General features: G+C 35.7%; 3 protein-coding genes across 9 annotated transcripts in view; 1 reads left to right on the forward strand and 2 right to left on the reverse strand.

Moving 5' to 3' along the window:
- Positions 1-5,480, reverse strand: part of LOC132635184 (uncharacterized) — a 35,769-nt gene extending 30,289 nt beyond the window's left edge. Inside the window, exons 1-3 of one of the 6 annotated variants that reach the window (XM_060351466.1) lie at positions 5,175-5,472; positions 1,963-2,056; positions 93-187 (exon numbers count right to left, since the gene is read on the reverse strand). In XM_060351466.1, the coding sequence (XP_060207449.1) occupies positions 93-187; positions 1,963-2,056; positions 5,175-5,330 (345 nt within the window). In that variant the 5' untranslated portion in view covers positions 5,331-5,472. Of the gene's footprint in view, positions 1-92; positions 201-1,962; positions 2,057-5,174 lie in introns of those variants that run through there. The other 5 variants (XM_060351465.1, XM_060351464.1, XM_060351468.1 and 2 more) reach the window with 5 other exon arrangements.
- Positions 5,481-8,402: 2,922 nt separating this feature from the next.
- Positions 8,403-14,677, forward strand: LOC132635187 ((S)-ureidoglycine aminohydrolase). Its single transcript, XM_060351473.1, has 13 exons — positions 8,403-8,606; positions 8,694-8,831; positions 9,573-9,660; positions 9,741-9,817; positions 10,508-10,547; positions 11,032-11,098; positions 12,197-12,282; positions 12,442-12,523; positions 12,760-12,816; positions 13,140-13,178; positions 13,448-13,518; positions 14,209-14,262; positions 14,340-14,677. Exons 1-13 carry the CDS (start codon positions 8,549-8,551, stop codon positions 14,407-14,409), a joined length of 927 nt encoding a protein of 308 aa, XP_060207456.1. The 5' UTR covers positions 8,403-8,548; the 3' UTR covers positions 14,410-14,677.
- A 182-nt stretch (positions 14,678-14,859) lies between these two features.
- Positions 14,860-17,882, reverse strand: LOC132635186 (deoxyhypusine hydroxylase-B). 2 transcript variants are annotated; one of them, XM_060351471.1, is made up of 2 exons: positions 17,353-17,882; positions 14,860-16,354 (listed from the first exon to the last, which is right to left on the reverse strand). In XM_060351471.1, exon 2 carries the CDS (start codon positions 16,167-16,169, stop codon positions 15,165-15,167), a length of 1,005 nt encoding a protein of 334 aa, XP_060207454.1. In that variant the 5' UTR covers positions 16,170-16,354; positions 17,353-17,882; the 3' UTR covers positions 14,860-15,164. The 2 variants fall into 2 exon arrangements, with proteins under 2 accessions (XP_060207454.1, XP_060207455.1); XM_060351472.1 differs by lacking the exon at positions 17,353-17,882 and adding an exon at positions 17,092-17,241.
- Between the last annotated feature and the right edge of the window lie 1,622 nt (positions 17,883-19,504).

Raw genomic sequence — 19,504 nt, forward strand, 5'->3', positions numbered from 1 at the left:
TTGTCGAAAAAGAAAAAATCACATCAGATATAATATAAAGTCCACAGATTTTTTGAAACTATATCCTTAGTCAATTGAATGAACATGTTTACCTTGTTAAATAATTCACCATCATTGGAATGAACCAGCTTCATTAGGGGAAGAAATATTTTCCAAATAAATAACTGCATATATCTAGTCTCAGCTCCTGCAGAAAAGGTCTAAAAGATATAAAGCCAGTAAAAGGTTTGAGGCCAAATGAAAAGATTTGAAGCCTATAACTAGAACACAACAAACATTCTCTGGCTAACAAACTAATATTTCCAAGCCTGACCACAATGGTTATAATATTTGGAGGAACGAACATGATCCTTAGATAGGCAAGCTCCATTAAGATGAGACATAAATGCACAACCAGAAGCAAACTCTAAAATTTCTGTATGGCAAGCCACAGAGAACTTTTTAAATAATTTTATTTTGATATGCGTTATGTTTTGTATGTAAGTGATTTAAGTGCAGCAGTACTTAAAGTGGTTAGCTGATGACCACTCAGTCGAGGTGAATTACCAAGCTGACTGATGGCCCTTACTGCTTGTCCCACTAGTCCACTACTATCTAGTACTTGAATTTCGACAATTGTAAGCTTCTTGAGCTTGTGCCTAACCCATTAACTATGTCCAGTATTCAACCCTCAGGGGTTGGCCTGGTGGCAATTGGCTTGAGCCTTGGGGTGCTCCCTTTCAAGGTCTCAAGTTCGAAACCCACTGGGTGCAAACAATTTCTGAGGGCCATCGGACTGGGTAAAACCCTGAATTACCCGTGGTGCACTTGCGGGAAACTCCTTGCCGAGGGCCTGTGCACCCCCGGGATTAGTCGGGGCTTAAAGAGCTTCGGACACCCGGTGCTTAATCAAAAAAAACTATGTCCTGTATTCTAATGAATTGAGTTGAAGAATTAAACCAAAGTCCGACATGGAACAATTTGAAACGACGAAGCCTATATTATTTAATTTAAGGAACCAAAATTTATGCAAAAGACGGTTATTCATTTTAAACGGGAAAAGGATAAATTAAATGAAATGTCAAAGTAGCTAAAATAAAAAAAAGGGCAGCCCGGTGCACAAAGCATCCCGCGTTAGCAGGGTTCGGGGAAGAGCGGCACCCCAAGGGGTGTGATGTAGACAGCCTACCCTAATGCAAGTTGTATCCTCGAACCCGTGAGTTATAGGTCACATGGAGACAATTTTACCGTTGCTCCAAGGCAAATGTCAAAGTACCTATTCAATTATAATTGCCCACATCACCTCTTTCTTTCTTTTTTTCTTTTTACCCACCCCCACACCATTTTGGAGGATCGATAGTGTTTCCACACTTCCCCTCCAGCATGACTCTACACTGGACCTACCGGATGTGGGCGGAGGTGCTTTACCAACTGAGCAATCCTCACTTGTCCACATGACCTCTTTCATTGTTGTCTTTTATAAATGCCTTCTGATTTATTTATTTTCCCTTCTTCAATGTTATATTGAAGGAAATATATCTTTCAACAAGTGTAATGAAACCCTTAACAGGAAATTGTGAATAAACTCACCATTCTCAAGTCACTTCATCCTACAGAGTCACATGATAAAAAGACGGTGACTTCTGGCAGTTGATATGCTATCTGAATCATTAATGAATTTTGAAGATGAGTGGGACCATTGAGAAAGTTTAAGAATTCGGCTGTTGATAAGAATGTACTAAGTAGTGTTTGTTTTATATTGGAAGATTGCATTTTCCTTGAAAAAGTTTAACAACTTTAATGTTAATAACTAGTAGGACTTAAAACACACAAAGCTACTAAAGTATTTTGAACCATGAAATGTGTACACTCTTCTATGCTCAAAGCAAAGTAGTTTTTTTAGTGGAGACTCTTGATGCAAAACCATTAAAGCACAGCGATAAATAGGTTTGATGCCAAACAAAATCCAGGAATGTAACTGACCTGACTTCTTCAAAAGGTGACAGATTGCACTAACAAACGAAACAATACAATTGCGCTGCTCGAAATCCAAATCTTTGCTCCCATCTATTATACCCTACACCAAAAGCACCAAACACCAAAGAATATTTAACAATCAAAATATTTTTCACTCCAAATACCACATCAATGCGAATATAGTACATAGAAAAAGTAGGAGAAAAGTGACATCAAAACTTCAGGTCTCAATGATCAAAGACAACAATAAAGCACATTTTTAACAATGATAAAGGATTTCTTTCCGAGAAAAAGGGATATGTGAATCTGATTCCAGTGAAGCAGAAAGATTTATATATCTCTAATGAAGCATATAGATGTCTGAATCTTTTCATATCACTGAAATTAGATTCACATACTTTTTTCTTTTATTTTTATTTTTCCTTTCTGATGCGCAAACAATTTATTAAAGGAAAAACTTATTAAAAAGCTATTTCTTAAAAGAAACCATCCGAAGGGGGGTGCACAAAGCGGATGCAAGTATCAATTCGACCTCTACCTATATAATTATTATTTTTCAGAAAATAAAAATCCACACCAAGTTCATACACACTGTCACCAAGGAGAATTGGGTTCTGCGCCCATTAATTCAAAATCCTGCACCTGCCTCTGAGGATGCAACTGTATACAATAAGTAAAAATGCTCCAAAAGAAGAAATAACCTCTTCAAAGTCTAAATAAGACTTTTGACAGAATTTTACAACACTATTGAGCAGTTCAAAGATTTTTCCACTAATGTGGACAGTCTAATTTGGTTGAAGGAAAAGAAGGGGATATTCTCTGTCAAATCAGCCTACAAATGCATTCATAACAGAAATACTCAACTGGGATTCTGGCCTTGGAAGTTGATTTGGAAGGTTAAGATTTCTTACAAGCTGGCATGTTTCACTTGGTTAGTGGCTAGACAGGCTGTTTTAACTCAAGATAATGTGATGAAGAGGGGTCGTCAACTATGTTCCAGATGGTTTTTTTTTTTTTTTTGTGAAACTGAAGCAGAGACGATTAATCATCTTTTCTTACACTGTAAAGTGGCAGAACAACTTTGGCAGATTTTTCTTAATTTGAAGGGTCTAAAATGGACAATGCCAAGGAGTACAGTTGAAGTTCTAGCTTGCTGGAACAGAGATGGGAATCTGTCAGGACACGGGGTGAGATGGAAGATTGTCCCGGCCTGCATCTGGTGGACAATATGGAAGGAGAGGAATCAGAGATGTTTTGAAAATAAAAGTATCACTTTCCAGAAGTTAAAAATGAACTGTCTAGCGTTTTTCTATTTTTGCTGTATTCATGAACTCCCTCAGGAGGCAGAGGACATAGCTAAGATTTTAGATAGATTATGAAGGAATAGGTGGTAGGTTTTGCCTTTATGACTACTACTTGTAATTACTACTGAAGTACACTATTGGTGTGTTTCTCTGTTCATAATAGAAAAATAGAAATGTTAACTGTTCAAAAAAAAAAAAGTCTAAACAAGACTTAACACGTAAGATATTTATATTATAACAAGCATTGTGAATTATAATTGCACATATATGTCAGTTCATCATTCTACTTACTTATCAAGAAGTATCTTACAAATCATCACCAACTATTTACTTCAACCGGTTTTCTCATCAAATGAAATATACTCCCTCCGACCCATTTTATGTGACAGTATTTGATTGGTCATAGAGTTCTAAAAAAAATACTAAATTTATTGACATCAAAATGGGATTTTGATAATAGATTTGAATTACTTAGCTAATGGGTAACGCATTCATGTAATTGTTTTGAATTTTGACTCGTTGACCCGAGAGTTGACCAAGAATTGACTTTAACTTAACAGTATCCTAGAATTATGGGAAAAGTTCTCCTAGACTATTCTGGACCCATTATTCATGGTTTTGAATAGATTGAGGCCATTGGGGATTGTTTGAGCAGTTTAAGCATTTCAAGTGAAGTAAAGGTTTGCCATTTTCGAGGCAAAAGAGACTTTTAACTCTTAGATACTTGCTTTTCATTAAAAGCATGTTATATATGTTGCTTTTATGCATTTAAACTACCTAGTTTGTATACGAGGAAAGCATGAGCTAGATTAGTTAGTTCTTAAAGTATCTAACATAGACCGTGATGCACTTCACTGGTAGTACATGGAGCTTGCGGAAGAGTACATAAGTTGATATGAGCTAGTTACAATATAATGATTAGGACTGCTGGTTGGTCCCTCTAAGTTTCTGTTGTTGTTTTGTTATTTACCTTTTAGTCATTTTCTTTCTTAGTCGAGTATATTATTGTAATCCCACAATGGAAAGAGTATGAATGAAGAATTATCTCTTTTCTCTTGCAATTTCCTTCTCTTCTACTTCTTAGCTGCAGATTTAACTTCAATATAGCCTCAGACCGTGAAGGTCCTAGTATATATATTTACATTGTTTTGATATTACTTTCAGCTAAAACAAGTCATAGATACTTGTGTGGCTATAAATCAATCCCATTAAAAGTAAAATAGGAGTTTAAAGTTAAATTACTATTAAATATAAAAACATATCATTCTTTTCGGGATAGACAAAAGATGAAAGAGTATCAAATAAAATGGGAAAAGGTTGTAACAAAGATCCTTCTAAGTTCAGAAATATATCATTCTTTTTGGGTTTTGGCACATGAATATCACATAAAATGGGAAAAGGCAGTAATAAAAATTCCTTTTTGGCCAATTACAGACTAAAAAAATACTCACTCCGTTCACTTTTACTTGTCCACTAAACTATTTTCATTTTTACTTATCCACTTTAGTATATCAAGAAAAGACAAACTTTTTTTCTTGTTTTACCCTTAACATTAATTACTCATTTCCTAATCATTCTCCAAGTTCAATGAGACTATATACCAATTAATATGAGTATAATAGTAAAATACATACTTCATTTATTACTCGCTCCGCTCCATAATAAATGATATTTTTAGCTTATGCACTCCTTAAGAAATTGTTCATGTTTTTACTAACATACCCCTAATTAATGCCTGAAAAAAAAAAGTTACTTAATGATTCTTGATTATAAATAAGAGTAGGTTTGAAAGAACAAGACCAGTTTCTTCTTGAAATCCTAAAACACCATTTATTATGGAACGGAGGGAGTAATTCGACGTGCAAAGTCAAAAGTAGACAAGTAAAAGTAGTGTCACATAAAGAACGGGTATACCTTGGTGAAAGTGGGGAAGTGGTCGAGGAGACTAGAAAAAAGTGAAGAAGGAGCAGTGGTAGTTGAAGCTAATATACAGTCAAGCATAGCCGGAATTGCTGCCGGAGGTACTTGCCGGAAACTTCTTATAACTGAATCCACAATCGGCGTAGCCATCGGCGATTCCAATTCCGGCGAAGGAGATTAAAGTAATTCAATGGAGTTTTAACGCCTAATTTTTTGTGCCTAAAACCCTAAACCCATTAGAGCTGGGGTTTATGGAGGAGATTGTTGGAGTTTGCAAATATGTCCCCCTACTTTTTCCTATTTGCATTTGTATGTTAGAATTTAGGAACAATGTTCCAAATATACCTTGAACATTTGCAATTTATTTATCTTATATTATAAATGCTTTTTGTTATAAACTATTTTGTAAAGTTGTATTTTGATTTTTGAATGTATGTATTATTACTAAGTATACAATCAGGAGTGTAAATCAACGATAGACATAATTTGCAAGTTGTATCTTAGATATATAATAGTTGTATCTAAGTTGTAGATCAACTTGCACGAGTTGTATGTTGTAGGTTGAGAAACAAAATTCTTCTACAAATAAGGAGTTTTGCCTTCTCGTTTGATAATTCAAGAAAAGTGATAATACAATTTGTCCCTCCTCTCTACAAGTTATTGGTTTACTTTTATTAATTATTTACAATTATATTATTTTATAACATTTTTCGTTTACTTGTCGGCTCATAAGAGCTCCAACCTGTATCTTTCATCTCAAATATATTCTTCCCGCTAATAGTTTTCAATATGAAAATTTGGTTAAGCTACGTAGAGGTATAATATATAGATAATTTTGATAATTTAAGTGTAAATTTAAATATGTTGTTTACGTGATTAAGTATAAGAGCCAAACTAGACAACCATTAGTATAAGGTAAATATGTTCGAAATTATTGTATGGGGGGCTTTCATTGATAGAAAATAAAAGTTGGAAAAATATAAGGCAAATAGAATAGTTTAGGGTACTACTTCATTTTTCCAATATTGAATGAAAGTGAAAGTATCACATGCAGCCTGTAAGAGATAGTATATTCCAAAAAATTGAGGCTTTTATATGGCACTAGTGAATATGTCCGCGCTATGCGCAGTTATAAATATTCTATCTTACAAAAATAAAAATTGAATACAAAAAGAATTATGCAGAAAAATGAACTGAAGGTATATACATTAATGCGTATATATAGTTTAAAACATTTGTTTCTATCGGGAAAATGAAATTTTAAAATATGCACAAAAAGTAGAATGAACATGCTAATGATAAGCACAAAACGATAGATTTTCTGAAAAGGAAAAAAATATGGAGAAAAGGAAAATAAAGGAGAATAGGAATATAACACGTGCTTGTTAACCTCGTACCTCTCTCTCTGTTCCGAAATACAAAATGGACCTAATAACCTGACATTAACAAAACAAAAGGGAAAAAGGAAAGAAAGACAATATAAAATAATTTTGCCATCATAATGACCAAGAAGTAAGAGCATTATTTAGAAACTTGTTAAAATTTCTTGAAAATTAACTTCGTGATCCATTTTTATGCCTTATGAACTTATGCAAATTTGTCTTTCTTCTATTGCCCGGTACTTGCACATTTATCATGTATGATATAGAAATTTTAAATATTTTAAAGTCTTCTTATCAACATTCGTTTTAAAAAAGCAATAAAATGAGAACATAAATTAAAGTATCGTAATATATACCAGAAATAAGGCCTTGAGGCCTTTATGAAAGAACTTGAGAGCTTAAAATACATAGGTATGTGAAGAAAAAATTACAATTTTATATATATTCGTGTATGGAAGATGAATTGGTGTAGTTACATTACCTTTCTTGCACAAAATATGGGCAAAGAGAATTTTCATCTCAAATCTTTAAAATAAATAAATGAACAAAAGGGATGTGAATAGTTAGTTCCTTACCAGACGGACATACAATTTAAGGATATTATTTAATTTATCACAATGTAATTCCATCGTTATGATTGTTGAATCTGTTACACCCTTTCTTTTGAAAGGAATAAACAATTAAACATATAATTTAATTGGAAAAATGATAAGAAAAAAGCAAAAAACAAATGAGAGAAAAAAAAAAAGTTAAATCACTTTCTTGGTATAATAGAGATGTCACATCACATTTTTAATGCCTAACTTTATATAATATATAGATAGATACAAGTAACGAAAAATCGACTAATGTCATAAAGTCATAGTTTCTAAGCATAATTAAGAGAATTTAAAAAAAAAAAAAAAAACTGACACGTTTAACGTAATTAAGATTTTTTCTAAAAACGAAACCATATTCACATCAGATAGACTTACATATTGTGTGCATCAAACACCTCATATAAGAAACTAAAGGGCCAAAGTATCTCAACTCATGCCCTATAAAGAAAAAGAAAAAAATCTTCTTGATCAGCCTATAACAATACGTTTATTCTTAAAACTTCAAAATGATAGTTTCAATGACCGGATAATTAAACTAAGAATATAGTATACATCAAATTTTTATCTTCATTGCTGGGATTTTAAGCACCTCCGGAAGCTTACTGCTTTGTGACACAATCTCTCTTTGAGTACTTCCTTCATGCATGTATAAAGTTTGTTAAAATGTTTACATTGAAAAAAAATTTGTCAAAGGAAAGAAAAAAAGAATAAAACAATCTAAAATTTGCAATATTGTACCACCAAAATTAAACAGTAGATATGATACATTTTCAATCAACCCAAAAAAAGGGATGCCCCATAATATTATCTACTTGCTCCACCGGAAGTCCTATCCCCGAACAAAAGAAGTGTCCACTTGTTCTTCTAACTCCTGGATGACGTCGAATCTTTCTTGTTGGATGAACAAATGGGAAGTGGAAGATTGGGCGAGAGGAGGAGACCTTAGAGCCATATTTCTACATTTATGTAGTTTTATTGCATAATAAATTATCACTAAATTACTAATTTAATGATAATGACTTTTGGGTTTTCTAAATTGAAAATAGTTATTGGTAATTAATTCAGAAAATGTAATTAAGAAATAATTTTCAGGTTTTCTAGTAGTATATCATAATTATATAAGTAGGAAAAATTGAAAAAAATGTCAAAAATTTGAAAAAAATAAATAAATAACATTCTAGGCCATAGAGAGGGTCACGTCACTTTATCTATGCCTAGCTTTATATTATATATAAATTTGGCAGCTTCTCCCACGAGCCACCACCCCAGTGCGAGAAATCCCATAAAACATAATCAGAGCTGACACAAGAAAGAAGACAAAGTCCAAAACAATCAATAAGAACCCCTCAGAATCTTGACTGTGAAGTGTACATTGGCCAATTTCAAGATGCACTCTTTTTCACCACTTTCCTCTCTTTCTTTCTTCCTGCTCTCAACAACTTTGAGTAATCCTTTTCCACTCTTAACTATTTCATGTAGTTTATTTTATTTTTGGTTGTGTAGTTTGCCTTATGTTTCTTTCCATCTTAAAGTTCTTTCAGCTTTTCTGGGAACCGTTGTGACCCAAGTTGGGTTTTGCTCTGCACCATCAATTCTTGATGCTGATTCAAACTCTCAGCCACTTTACTGGAAAGTTACTAACCCCACACTTTCCCCTTCTCATCTTCAAGGTCAGTACATTGTTTGGCTCCATATATACTAGTAAGAAAAGTGAATTCTCAAGTTCATGTCTTGTAACCATAGTATTTCTTGAAAAAATGGATAAGTGCTTAATTATTATATACTAAACACCTAGGGCGTATTCTATGTGGAGAAAAACATTTTCTCTAGGAAAATAAGTTCCTTACAGACGAGGAACATGACTTTCCTAGTGGAAGTAGGAAAATTAGGTTCCACAAGTGCCACTGCACATATATGGGTCCTCCCCACCGTTCAACACACCTCGTCTTCACCCGGCCCCCTAACCCCCATCCCCACCACCCACTGACCCACACCCCTACCCCCACTCCCACCTCCCATAATATTCGTCTAGATTGTATTCAAATGCTTTTAGGATAATATTTTTTTTACGTACGTACCGAACACAAGAAAATAAGTAGGTTTATTTTCCTGGAAAACATTTTCCTTCACACCGAACACACCCCTAGTCATGTAAAAGCTGATTACAAGTAAATTAAATTAGATTAATGTGAAGCTTGTTGACTGCTATTATCTCTGCTTATTTGATTATGGTCATGCTGTTTTATTCTCTTAGCGACCACATAATATCTTGGGTGTCTTTTTGTTTAGGATGTCTCTTAGCTAATTGTTTTCAGTGATGCTTTTTGCAAGGGTTATTGTAACAATGATGGTGTAGATGAAACTGAATTTGGTCTACTGACTTAGTTATTTATTTATTCTTTTTCTTGCAGACTTGCCAGGTTTTACTCGTAGTGTGTATAAGAAGTACCATGCTCTAATTACTCCTGAAAGTCATGTATTTAGCCCTCTGCCTGATTGGTATGCTCAACTAACCATTTGCATTATCTGGTTGATAGAGTGAAATTCTGGTTGATTGGTCATCTAAATCAATGTGGCAGGACAAATACTTTAGGCGCCTATCTAATTACACCAGCGATCGGCTCACATTTCGTCATGTACTTGGCAAAGATGCAAGGTGTTTTCTTGAGTGCTCCAATGCTGCTTTCATATTTTGCAGAAAGATTAAGGAACTTTAGATTAAGAACTTTTGATGTTAATCTGGCATGGTTTGCTTTCAGATTAAGTCCAAAAGAATCTGCGAGTATGGTGGGAGCATCCCTATCCTCCAATGGCGGAACTAGAAATCCTATAAATGGAATTAAAACAATGCAAGAACGTCACACCTAGGTCTTATAGTTGTGATCTAGAGCTATTTTTGAGTGCCCTTTACCACTACATTTGAAGCTTCCCTTATGTCAAGGGGATTCAACACTTAATATCTACAGACAAAAAAAAAATTGTTTTTACCCAATTTGCGAAGTAATATTATGGCGAAGGGATTCAATTGAACCCTCTTCATTGAACTTAAGCTCTGCCGGTGCCATTCTCCTAATTTAAGAGAAGTGACAATTCCCAAAAAAAAATAAAAAATAAAAAGGTGTATGCAGACAATATGCTATGAAGACCAAAACAAGGCTTCTGAACTCTATTATATCCTATTTAAACTAACAAGAGTGAAGAATCTATAGGCACATCATGCTACAAAAAATAGTCTCTATCCTGAGCTTTAATGCAAAAAGATATTAACCATAAAAATTTGCACGGTGCATGCTGTAAGCGCTCTATGAATTTTGGTTATAATTATTTGCAATTTTGCTACTTGCAGAAAATTCAAAATCTGGGCTTCCTCCTAGTGATGTTGAAAGGTGGGCATATTTAATGATTGTTTCTTTTCTCAGAACTTCTTGACACAGAATATTTTAAAATTGACACAGAGAATATTTAATGATTGTTTCTTTATTTTTATTTTTTTTATCAAGTAAATGTATTTTCATCCACAAACATGGTCACAAACACCTTATACAAGAGATATACCAAAAAGTTGGGAATTTACAAAACAATGTGATTCTCTACAAACTCCATCCAATCGTCTATACAACAAGGAACTTGCTGTGTGTACCAAAAGAAAATAAGGGAGCGAAGACTACTCCTCAACTGAGAGAAACTTGAGTCTACCCCTTCAAAAGCTCTCCTATGTGTCTCTCTCCAAACAACCCACATTAGCGCAAGTGGAACCATAGTACAGCCTCTTTTACAACACTTTTCTAGTTAATACTGTTTCTAATACCACAACGAAACAAGAAGTTCTATTACTTCCATTATGTAGTTTTCTAACTTTTGCAAAATCAGGTTCATATTTGTGGTCCAGGGAAGTGCAGTTCTCACCAACATATCCAGGAATGTCCGCAAACTGACAGTACGCCAGCTATACTTTACCCTGCCATTTCTTTTATTACTGTAAGGAAGTTTGTGAAGCTGCTGCTATGCATAACTGGTATAATGCCAGATACCATTAAGTTTTTGTATAAGGAAAAGATTGTACTTGCCTTTTTCATATTCGTGGCAGCAGATATTGATTTGTTTCCCCAAAGATGCTTTAACTCATAATCGTTAAGACTCCATTCAAATGTGAGTGCTATGCTTTAAATTTGCGGCTATATAGCGTCTTGCACCACCTGTTGCTTAATATTTTGGGTCAGAAATAGATTCTTTAGTATCAACGTAGGTAGAAATCCTAAGTTCATGTTTTAGTACCACCTATCAATATTTTGATGTACTTGGTCCAAGAAAAAAGACTCGGAAATTGCACATGAGGGGGTGTGTTGTGGACTAAAATAAATAAGGAAAAGTCTCATTATTTGTTTCAGCAATTTCCAACCTCCTCCATGAGATATTGAGGCCCTTTCTTCAATTATCCGTTACTTCTTCAATTATGTCAACAGAATTTGAGAATTTCGCTCTATTTTTGATCAGTTTCTGACCTCATCTCTCAGATTTTAAGGGGTCCTTTTATTCAGTATCTCTTCAATGATGTCATCCATATTTTAGAATTTTGGTTATTGAACATGAGACATGGTGATTCAAACAATTAGGAGTATATCTTATAATAATGAGTTACTTCAATACAAGAAGCTTAAGTTGTCGTCTTCTTTTTCTCTTCTAGCTTTCACATGCTATCAGAGTCAATTTTTAACAGTCCCATTCTCAAACTTGTAAGTCCCCATTCATAAGTGCGTGTATCAACTCTAGAATCAGATTATACGTGTGGAGGAGAATGTTGAGTTCTATGGTCTCCAAATTTGGGCATATAAAGACATTCTAAAGAGTTTTCTATGGTTCATGGTCTAGCTAATCGTTACTTAAGATTTTAATTTGGTATTCAGATTCTTTAAACCTTAAACTATTCTATCTCACCTTGACATCGTTTCAATAAGCAGATCCACCTGCCTCTTCCTCCCTGAGACATCTTGAATGAAATCTGTAGGCTTCTTATGCCTTCTAACTTCAAATGCAGGTTGATTCATATGCTTATCTGCCTCCCAATTTGGATCATGCAGTCGAAACTGATGCAGCTGCTACTCTTGTTGTATTTGAAAGGAGGTCAGTTTTTTATTTCATGGTACTTCACGTTGGTATCATTATGTACACTCGAATTTACTTGTGGTATCGTAACAATATGCATTATTTTCCCAACATCTAACTTTGATTACCAGGTTTTTGTCTATTTAAATTTTAAACGCTCAAAGTCTTTTGTTTTAGGTATTCTGGCTTAGAAAATCATGTTCCTGAGCAAATTGTTGGTTCAACAGACAAGCAACCCCTTCTTGAAACTCCTGGCGAGGTACCGTTTTCCTCATCTCTGCTTTTCTAAAATACAAATTGATTCCCTTATTTGAACTATATAGTTCTGTTTCTTTTTCCTCTCTGTTCAAAAGTTTAAAATTCAAATCCCTCAGAGAGAGAGAGAGAGAGAAAGAGTGGAGGTTCTGTTTTCCTTATTATTTTACAGTTTTGGTTTTTATATAACGTAGAATACAATAACATCCTTCCTGTTTCCATTTACGTTTCTGTTGCCAGATTTTTGAGCTAAGGAAGCTTCTTCCGACATCTTTAGCTTATGATTTCAACGTACACGTGAGTTCTACCACTTGTCTGTGGCTATTTTTTCCATTATCGGTATCTAATTTATTTTACTTTGGATATCTTTTAACTCTGAACTATGAGCTTGCTTAGACTTCGTAGAGTTAATTAATATAGACTTCTGCAAATGAATGAAATTTTTGCTTATATGTCAATGAGGTTCCTTGAAGCTGGCTGAAAGTGTAAAGTAATTTTTAACCCGCAGGCAAACTTATAGAACTAAAGTTATACAATAGTCTCACTTTGATCTTCTTCTATCTTTTTCCTAAATTCTTTGTTTCCTTTTATTTTCTGCCACATGCTTCTGCCTGCGCAAGATCATGGATTTTCAACCAGGCGAATTCCTTAATGTCAAGGTAAGCTTTTCCATTAGTGTTTCTTCTGTTCCTTTTGTTGTTCTCCTAGTTCAAGTCATATTGGACATCACCAAGGACTTGATCTGTGTAAAAACGAAGACATAAAAAGTTTTCTTGGATGGCCTATAGAATATTTAACAAAATTCTGCAGAATTAGTTCATTAGTTATGATTCACTGGCATCTGCTTGTTCTTCACAATAACCAATTTGTTTCTTACCTGCAATTACTTAAAGTTTGTATATACAACGTATTTCTGGCTGGATTGCAGGAAGTTCATTATAACCAGCATGGTTTGCTGCTGTTGGAGGGGCAAGGTATTTATCGACTGGGTGATAGCTGGTAAGAATCAAACTCCTATATATTGGGCGGGATTTGATATGTCCTGGAATCATTTCCATGTGTGCCTTTCTGAAATTACGTACGGCTAGTAGAAGATAAAATTATGACAAAAAGTGTTTTATTTAGCGACAGAAGCTCATGACCATAAAAGTGGGAAATGATCTGCATAGTGCGTGTCGTTTGAACCTTATAGATGCCTAATTACAGTGACATCATCAAAATTTTCAATGCATTTGAGTGCTATCCTTGATCATCAACATTTGGTAGTTTGAATATAAAACCTAAGATATGCAGATGATCGAAAATTTTGTTTCCTCTTGTGATATTAACCTCAAGAATTAGCACCCTCTTAGTCTACTGTTATTTACCCAGAGAAGCAGTGATTCTGTCCATGAGATGTCCAATTAAACAACTCTTTCCATGCTAACACTGTATGCTCTTCATTTTTCATGGTCTAGGACTTCTTCCAGCCTCTAAGATCCATGGGCTAGTCACTGTTTGTCTCGATTCATCAATCTTTGATCGTACTTCCGCTTGAAGCCATTTTAAGAACAGATCTCTGATGCTTTAGGAATGAATATTACTTAATCTAGCATGTACCCTGGAATAGCTTTCTTGCTTTTATCACTAGACACTTCAGAGGCCTTCTAAAATCATGTTCTATCACTCTCATTTTCTTTTGGATTATAGGTACCCAATTCAGGCTGGCGATGCTATTTGGATGGCACCATTTGTTCCTCAGTGGTAAGTCAGAGATGGAGGATCTTGGTACTGCAAATATTTAAAGGCATATCTTAGTAATATTTTGTTCTTTCTTTCAGGTATGCTGCGCTGGGGAAGACGCGTTCACGCTACTTGTTATATAAAGATGTAAATAGGAATCCACTGTAGTGACATTCGACTTTTCTGATGGTTCAAACAGCATTTCCACAATGCTGAGCAATGTCACCTTTTCTCCTCTGAACCCCCCCCCCCCCGCGCCCCCGCCCACAAAAAACAACCAAACCCACCACTTACCATGAATTGAATCATAGATGGTGGCATAACCTAATGTGCATTTTATGAATGCTTAGTAGAAAACAATCATCTGCCTTTGTCAGAATGAGGAAAGAAATAACTTCAAATATTCCCAGATATGTTATTCTTGACTTCCTTGTTATGCTTGCATAGGTGCATGTTACCTCAGTATGCGAAGGGCACTTTGAGAATAATATTTCCGCGTTTTTCAATTCCAGTAACAGATGGTGGGAAGGCCAATAGGCTTCCAATACAGGAGCATTCAACCTCCATAAAATACAACATTAGAACCAAAGATAGCAAAGAAAAACGGCGAGACGGGCCTAACTTGAAGCAGCGAAAATAACTAATCAGCAGCTTAATGGATATACTTCCATTTTACTTGATTCATGGTTCACGTATAAAAGAGTACACAAAGTTGCTCAAGTTTAGTGATATAATGTTTATTTAGTATCACAAAATGACCTTTAGTAGTCCAAAAATGTCCTTATAATTAAACTTAGTTATGTAATCCAACCAAATATTCCAAGTAATGAAACCAGTTACAACTGAATCAATATTAAAGGGACTGAAATGTCTTCTGAAACCAGCCGACATGACAATCATTTAAATATAGCCAGACACTCTTCCTACGAGACCTGCTCGACTTGCGGTATCTGCATGAAGAGAAACTCAAAAGATTTGCCCGATTTCTCAAACTCAAGCATGCTAAGAGCAACTTCACAACTTTGTGAGACAATAGGCTCGGGATCCTTGGCAAAATCCACAAGAAGTGCAAGACATTCGGCATCTGCTATAGAACCAAGAGCTTCGGCTGCTTCATGTCTAACCATTGGATGCTCATTCACATCTTTAAGAGTACTGGACAGGGCATCTGAAGCCTTTTTGTTCTGCAATTGACCCAATACGTAAGCAACCTCGTGCTTTAGAAGAGCACTCTTTGAACCTAGAGATTCAATAATAGCAGAAATAGCTTCCTCTCCTCCATTGTTTCTTAGTGCAAAAAGAGCAGCATAGCGTTCATACATGCCCTTTTCTTCACTCAAAAGAACTTTCCTCAAGTCCTCAACAGAGGTATAAGAAGCAGGAGCAGCAGGGTCCACTGACAGAAAGGGTGACGGCGCTGTAGTTGAGGAGCCATCATCACTTCCTACATTCTTCAGCTCTTTGATTCGACTGAGAGCCAGTTCACATGTCTCTCGGACCTCTTGAGCTGGATCTGAAGCCAAACTTCTTTCTAAAAGTGAAATATTATTTTCTAAACCAATTGCACCCAGTGCTTCTGCAGCCTCATGCCGAACAATTGGATGCAAGGAGAAATCAAATAGAACTCTTTCTAGAGCAGGAATGGCATCAGCGTCTTGCATTTGACCCAATGCAAATGCAGCCTCATGTGCCAAGAGATTTGAGGGGTCCCTTGTTGCATTGATAAGGGCATTTCGTGGACCTGATCCCCGAAGGTTCCTTAGAGAGAAAAGAGCTCTGAAACGCTCTGAAATCGGCTGGTCTTGGTCCAGCAATCTGTCACATAGAAACTTCTCCATCTCCAGAGAGACTTTAAATGAATTTTTTGGAAGATCATCTTGGTCCTCCACCCCAACTACAGTTCCAATGTCATCAACTCTGACCTCCATGTGTATGCCTAAGTCGGAGTTTGAATTCAGTGTTCGAGAACCTCACAGGGGTAATATTGGAACCACACCAAACTTTGGAGATTCCCCTACGCGTAGGCGCAGGGAATTAATATTACTAAACCAAATTTTGTTCTTTGATCAATTTCTTTATCACTCCGACATCAAAGTTAACACAATCTTGATTCCTGCAATTGTAAAAGTGCAAGTTCAGTACCATAGAAGTAAAGCCAAAAATACAGTGCAAATCTGCAATACATGTCATTCAGTCAATTCTAATTATTAGATGGCCAATAAGTATTAGGATAAGCAATGCATTCAGCCCAGACTGTTAAAATGCAACAATCAGCTGAACATTACGGCTCAACCTTTTCAATCAGGATTATCAAGTAACGCACTTCAAGACACCTAGACTGATACTAATAAAACAGATAGTAATAATATTGCACGACTATGAAATCAGTCTGACTACATTTGGCTTGCCCATATATCTCCAACCCCAAAGTTAAACCTTATTTGCCTTCACTTAAGTGAGTATACATTCTCTCCTCCAAAAACAGAGCATCGCAGAATAACTTAAACATTTTAAAAGAAAAACCAAGCTCTGTAGCATCACCAAGAAAATAGAGATTCTCTTTAATCATCAACTCCTCGAATTTTTATTGGTCCCACAGGTTCTTCAATCATTTGAAACCATGTGTCCAGCTAATCCCTAGTTAAACCAGTTGAATTTATCAATCACCTCTCGCACATTTTTAGGTTTAAACTAAACAGTAATGCATTTGAAGGCTAAACCATATAATCTAACAACCCGCACTAAATCACTTGAACAGATAAAGAGCACATCATTATCCCTTAACATTAATCAGATTCTATTTTTAATAAACAATCATGACAATGTAAACTGGAGGAAACTACAACTAACCAGACAAGCGGCTATCATCTGGCATTCATCGAATTCGACTTAAACCGTGCAGCGAAGACATGGTAAACTAACCTAAGTCCATTCAACATTAATCTTATCAGCTTAAACAAACAGCCATGACCTTTTTTTAGACCAAATAAAATCAACAACCAATATCGATATGTCGTATAATCATTTCGTCACATCTAAACCCAAGTAAATTACATTCATAACAGAATATGTTATTTCGAACAAATAGAGCAAAAGAGGGACAGTGCCGACCTGTTTTGGGTACAGTGAACCGGGCGTCGAATCTACTCTCTCGTTATGAATGGACCCGAACCTTGAGCCAAATGAGTTCGAATGAAAGTATTGAGGATTTTTGTGAACTAAAGTTTTGTATTCACTTCTAGAAAATAGAGAGTAAGGATTGTTATCACCCGTGCTGTCCCCTTCGGCGAATTGACTAGGGTTTTCGTTTTCATGAGCGGGAACTTGAAATCGAAAATCAAAATCTAATCAGAACGTTGAGACCTTACTCGAAATGGTTCGACCTTCCCTGGTCTGTGAAGATTTTCGTGTGTTTTGAAGCAAGATGGGTGGAGTTTTTCCTGTCAACGTCAGAAAGCTCAGTAAAAGCAAACATAGGGACAATTCGCCTATGGAAATGGGTAGACAAAGGCTTTCATGGCTGAAGGTATTGCACTGTTCGAATCTGCCATTGTTGAGAGAGGTGTGGATCTTTGTTTGAAAGGGGAAAGAGATGACCAAGTGAAGGGAAAGGGGAGAGGGCGTGCGGCGTTAGGAGAGAAGGGAATGAAACCCTACTTGAAAGGATCGGGTCGCAGGTGGGTAGTGGGCCGGGTACCGGGTTTAAACAAGTGGGCTGCCGGATTGTAATGGTAGTGGGTAATGGGCTGCTGATGAAAGTGTTTCGTTTGGGCTGAAGGGTAATGGATTTAAAGTGTGGGCTGGGTGAAATCCGAAATTGGCCCTTTCCTTCCTCTAATTAATTTATTTGGACGTCTTCATCTTCATCTTAATAATTTGGACTAGAGTTAACCACTTTCAAATATATAATATAACCTCTTATAAAAATAAATAACCATGCAATAAATATTGAAAATATTAATACAGTGCTTTCTTAAGTAAATTTGAAATAACTCGTCCAAATTATTAACGATCAAGAAGCGCAGATAAAATTAATTGAAGGAAAAGTGGGGCAAAATTGTGTGTCAACAGGCACGCCTGATACGCTCAAATTACACCTATTAATGGTATAACGCGGACGTTGTCAAATATAGTAACCCAACAAGGTTGGGGTCGAATCCCACAGAGAACAATATGTAGGCGATTTAAGCAGATTAGGAATTATCACTAACAATAGCTAGACCGAACACATCAATGGTGGTTTTTTATAAGGTTTTGATAAAATACGGAAATATAAATTCTAATCTAGAAAGCAAATAAATTGATCAATGGCAACAAGAATGGAATAAAGGAAACTACTTCTCAAATAACGATCCAATATATTTCATGAATTATAAATAATAGCAAGTTTATTTTATTTAGCCTCGGATAATTACTCTAAATTAACTTCTCCCGAAGATTAACTAGACTACCCAATTGAAGATCCCTCAAGCAATTAGGAGCATTAAGAACACCCGAATATGGCTACAAGTGGTATCGCCTATTCCTAGGTCAATTTCCATTAGATAAGGGTTAACGCCTCAAATTCATGTTAATTATTCTATCCCAATCCCGTTTTTCCTCTTCCGAGTTTCAAACAAAATAAATGGGTGAGTCCTAGGGTTAGCTACTCCCTTGAGAAACGTTGAAGAACAAGAATAATTAAAATAACAAGAATTTACTTGAATATAAATAATGTCGATGAATAAATAAGCACACCAAGAGTATCAATCTTAATTGTCACCAAGAAATTTCCATAAGCAAGGATTAAATAAAAGAAAGAATATTTACGTAGGAACCCTAGCCTCCAAACTTGTGTTTTATGCCAAAGATAATTTTACAATCCTCTCAGTTGGCTTTTTAAAAGAACTGGAATAGCAAAAATCGTCAAAATCCAAGTTCTGTTCGGACTGGGCCGAAAATCCTTCAACGCGAACGCGCCACGTGCATGCGCGAACGCACCACAATGACGTCAGCATCCCTATGTTACTTCAGCGCGATCGTGTGAGCTTCTAACGCGAACGCGCAGAGTCACCGACGCGCGTGGGCGCGAACGCGTGAAATTCCAGCGCGAACGCGCAGAGTTATTTTCCACCAAAATTTCCAGAACATCCAGTTGCTTTCAGTGATCAACGTTTTTCCTCTTTTTCGCTTGTTTTTCCACACTTAGGCTGTAGGGAACTCATATTACCTGAAACATAATAAAAACCACGTAAAATCACATTGACTTGCCCAAAAACAAGTA

Source organism: Lycium barbarum, chromosome 4 (assembly GCF_019175385.1).
Source record: "Lycium barbarum isolate Lr01 chromosome 4, ASM1917538v2, whole genome shotgun sequence".
In the NCBI taxonomy this organism is placed as follows: Eukaryota; Viridiplantae; Streptophyta; class Magnoliopsida; order Solanales; family Solanaceae; genus Lycium; species Lycium barbarum.

Coding starts and splice junctions, on each gene's coding strand:
- LOC132635187 (XM_060351473.1), top strand. CDS start 8,549: ATGCACTCTTTTTCACCACTTTCCTCTCTTTCTTTCTTCCTGCTCTCA. Junction 10,548..11,031: donor CCTCCTAGTGATGTTGAAAG/GTGGGCATATTT, acceptor TTGCAAAATCAG/GTTCATATTTGTGGTCCAGG. Junction 12,524..12,759: donor TTCTTGAAACTCCTGGCGAG/GTACCGTTTTCC, acceptor TTCTGTTGCCAG/ATTTTTGAGCTAAGGAAGCT.
- LOC132635186 (XM_060351471.1), bottom strand. CDS start 16,169: ATGGAGGTCAGAGTTGATGACATTGGAACTGTAGTTGGGGTGGAGGAC.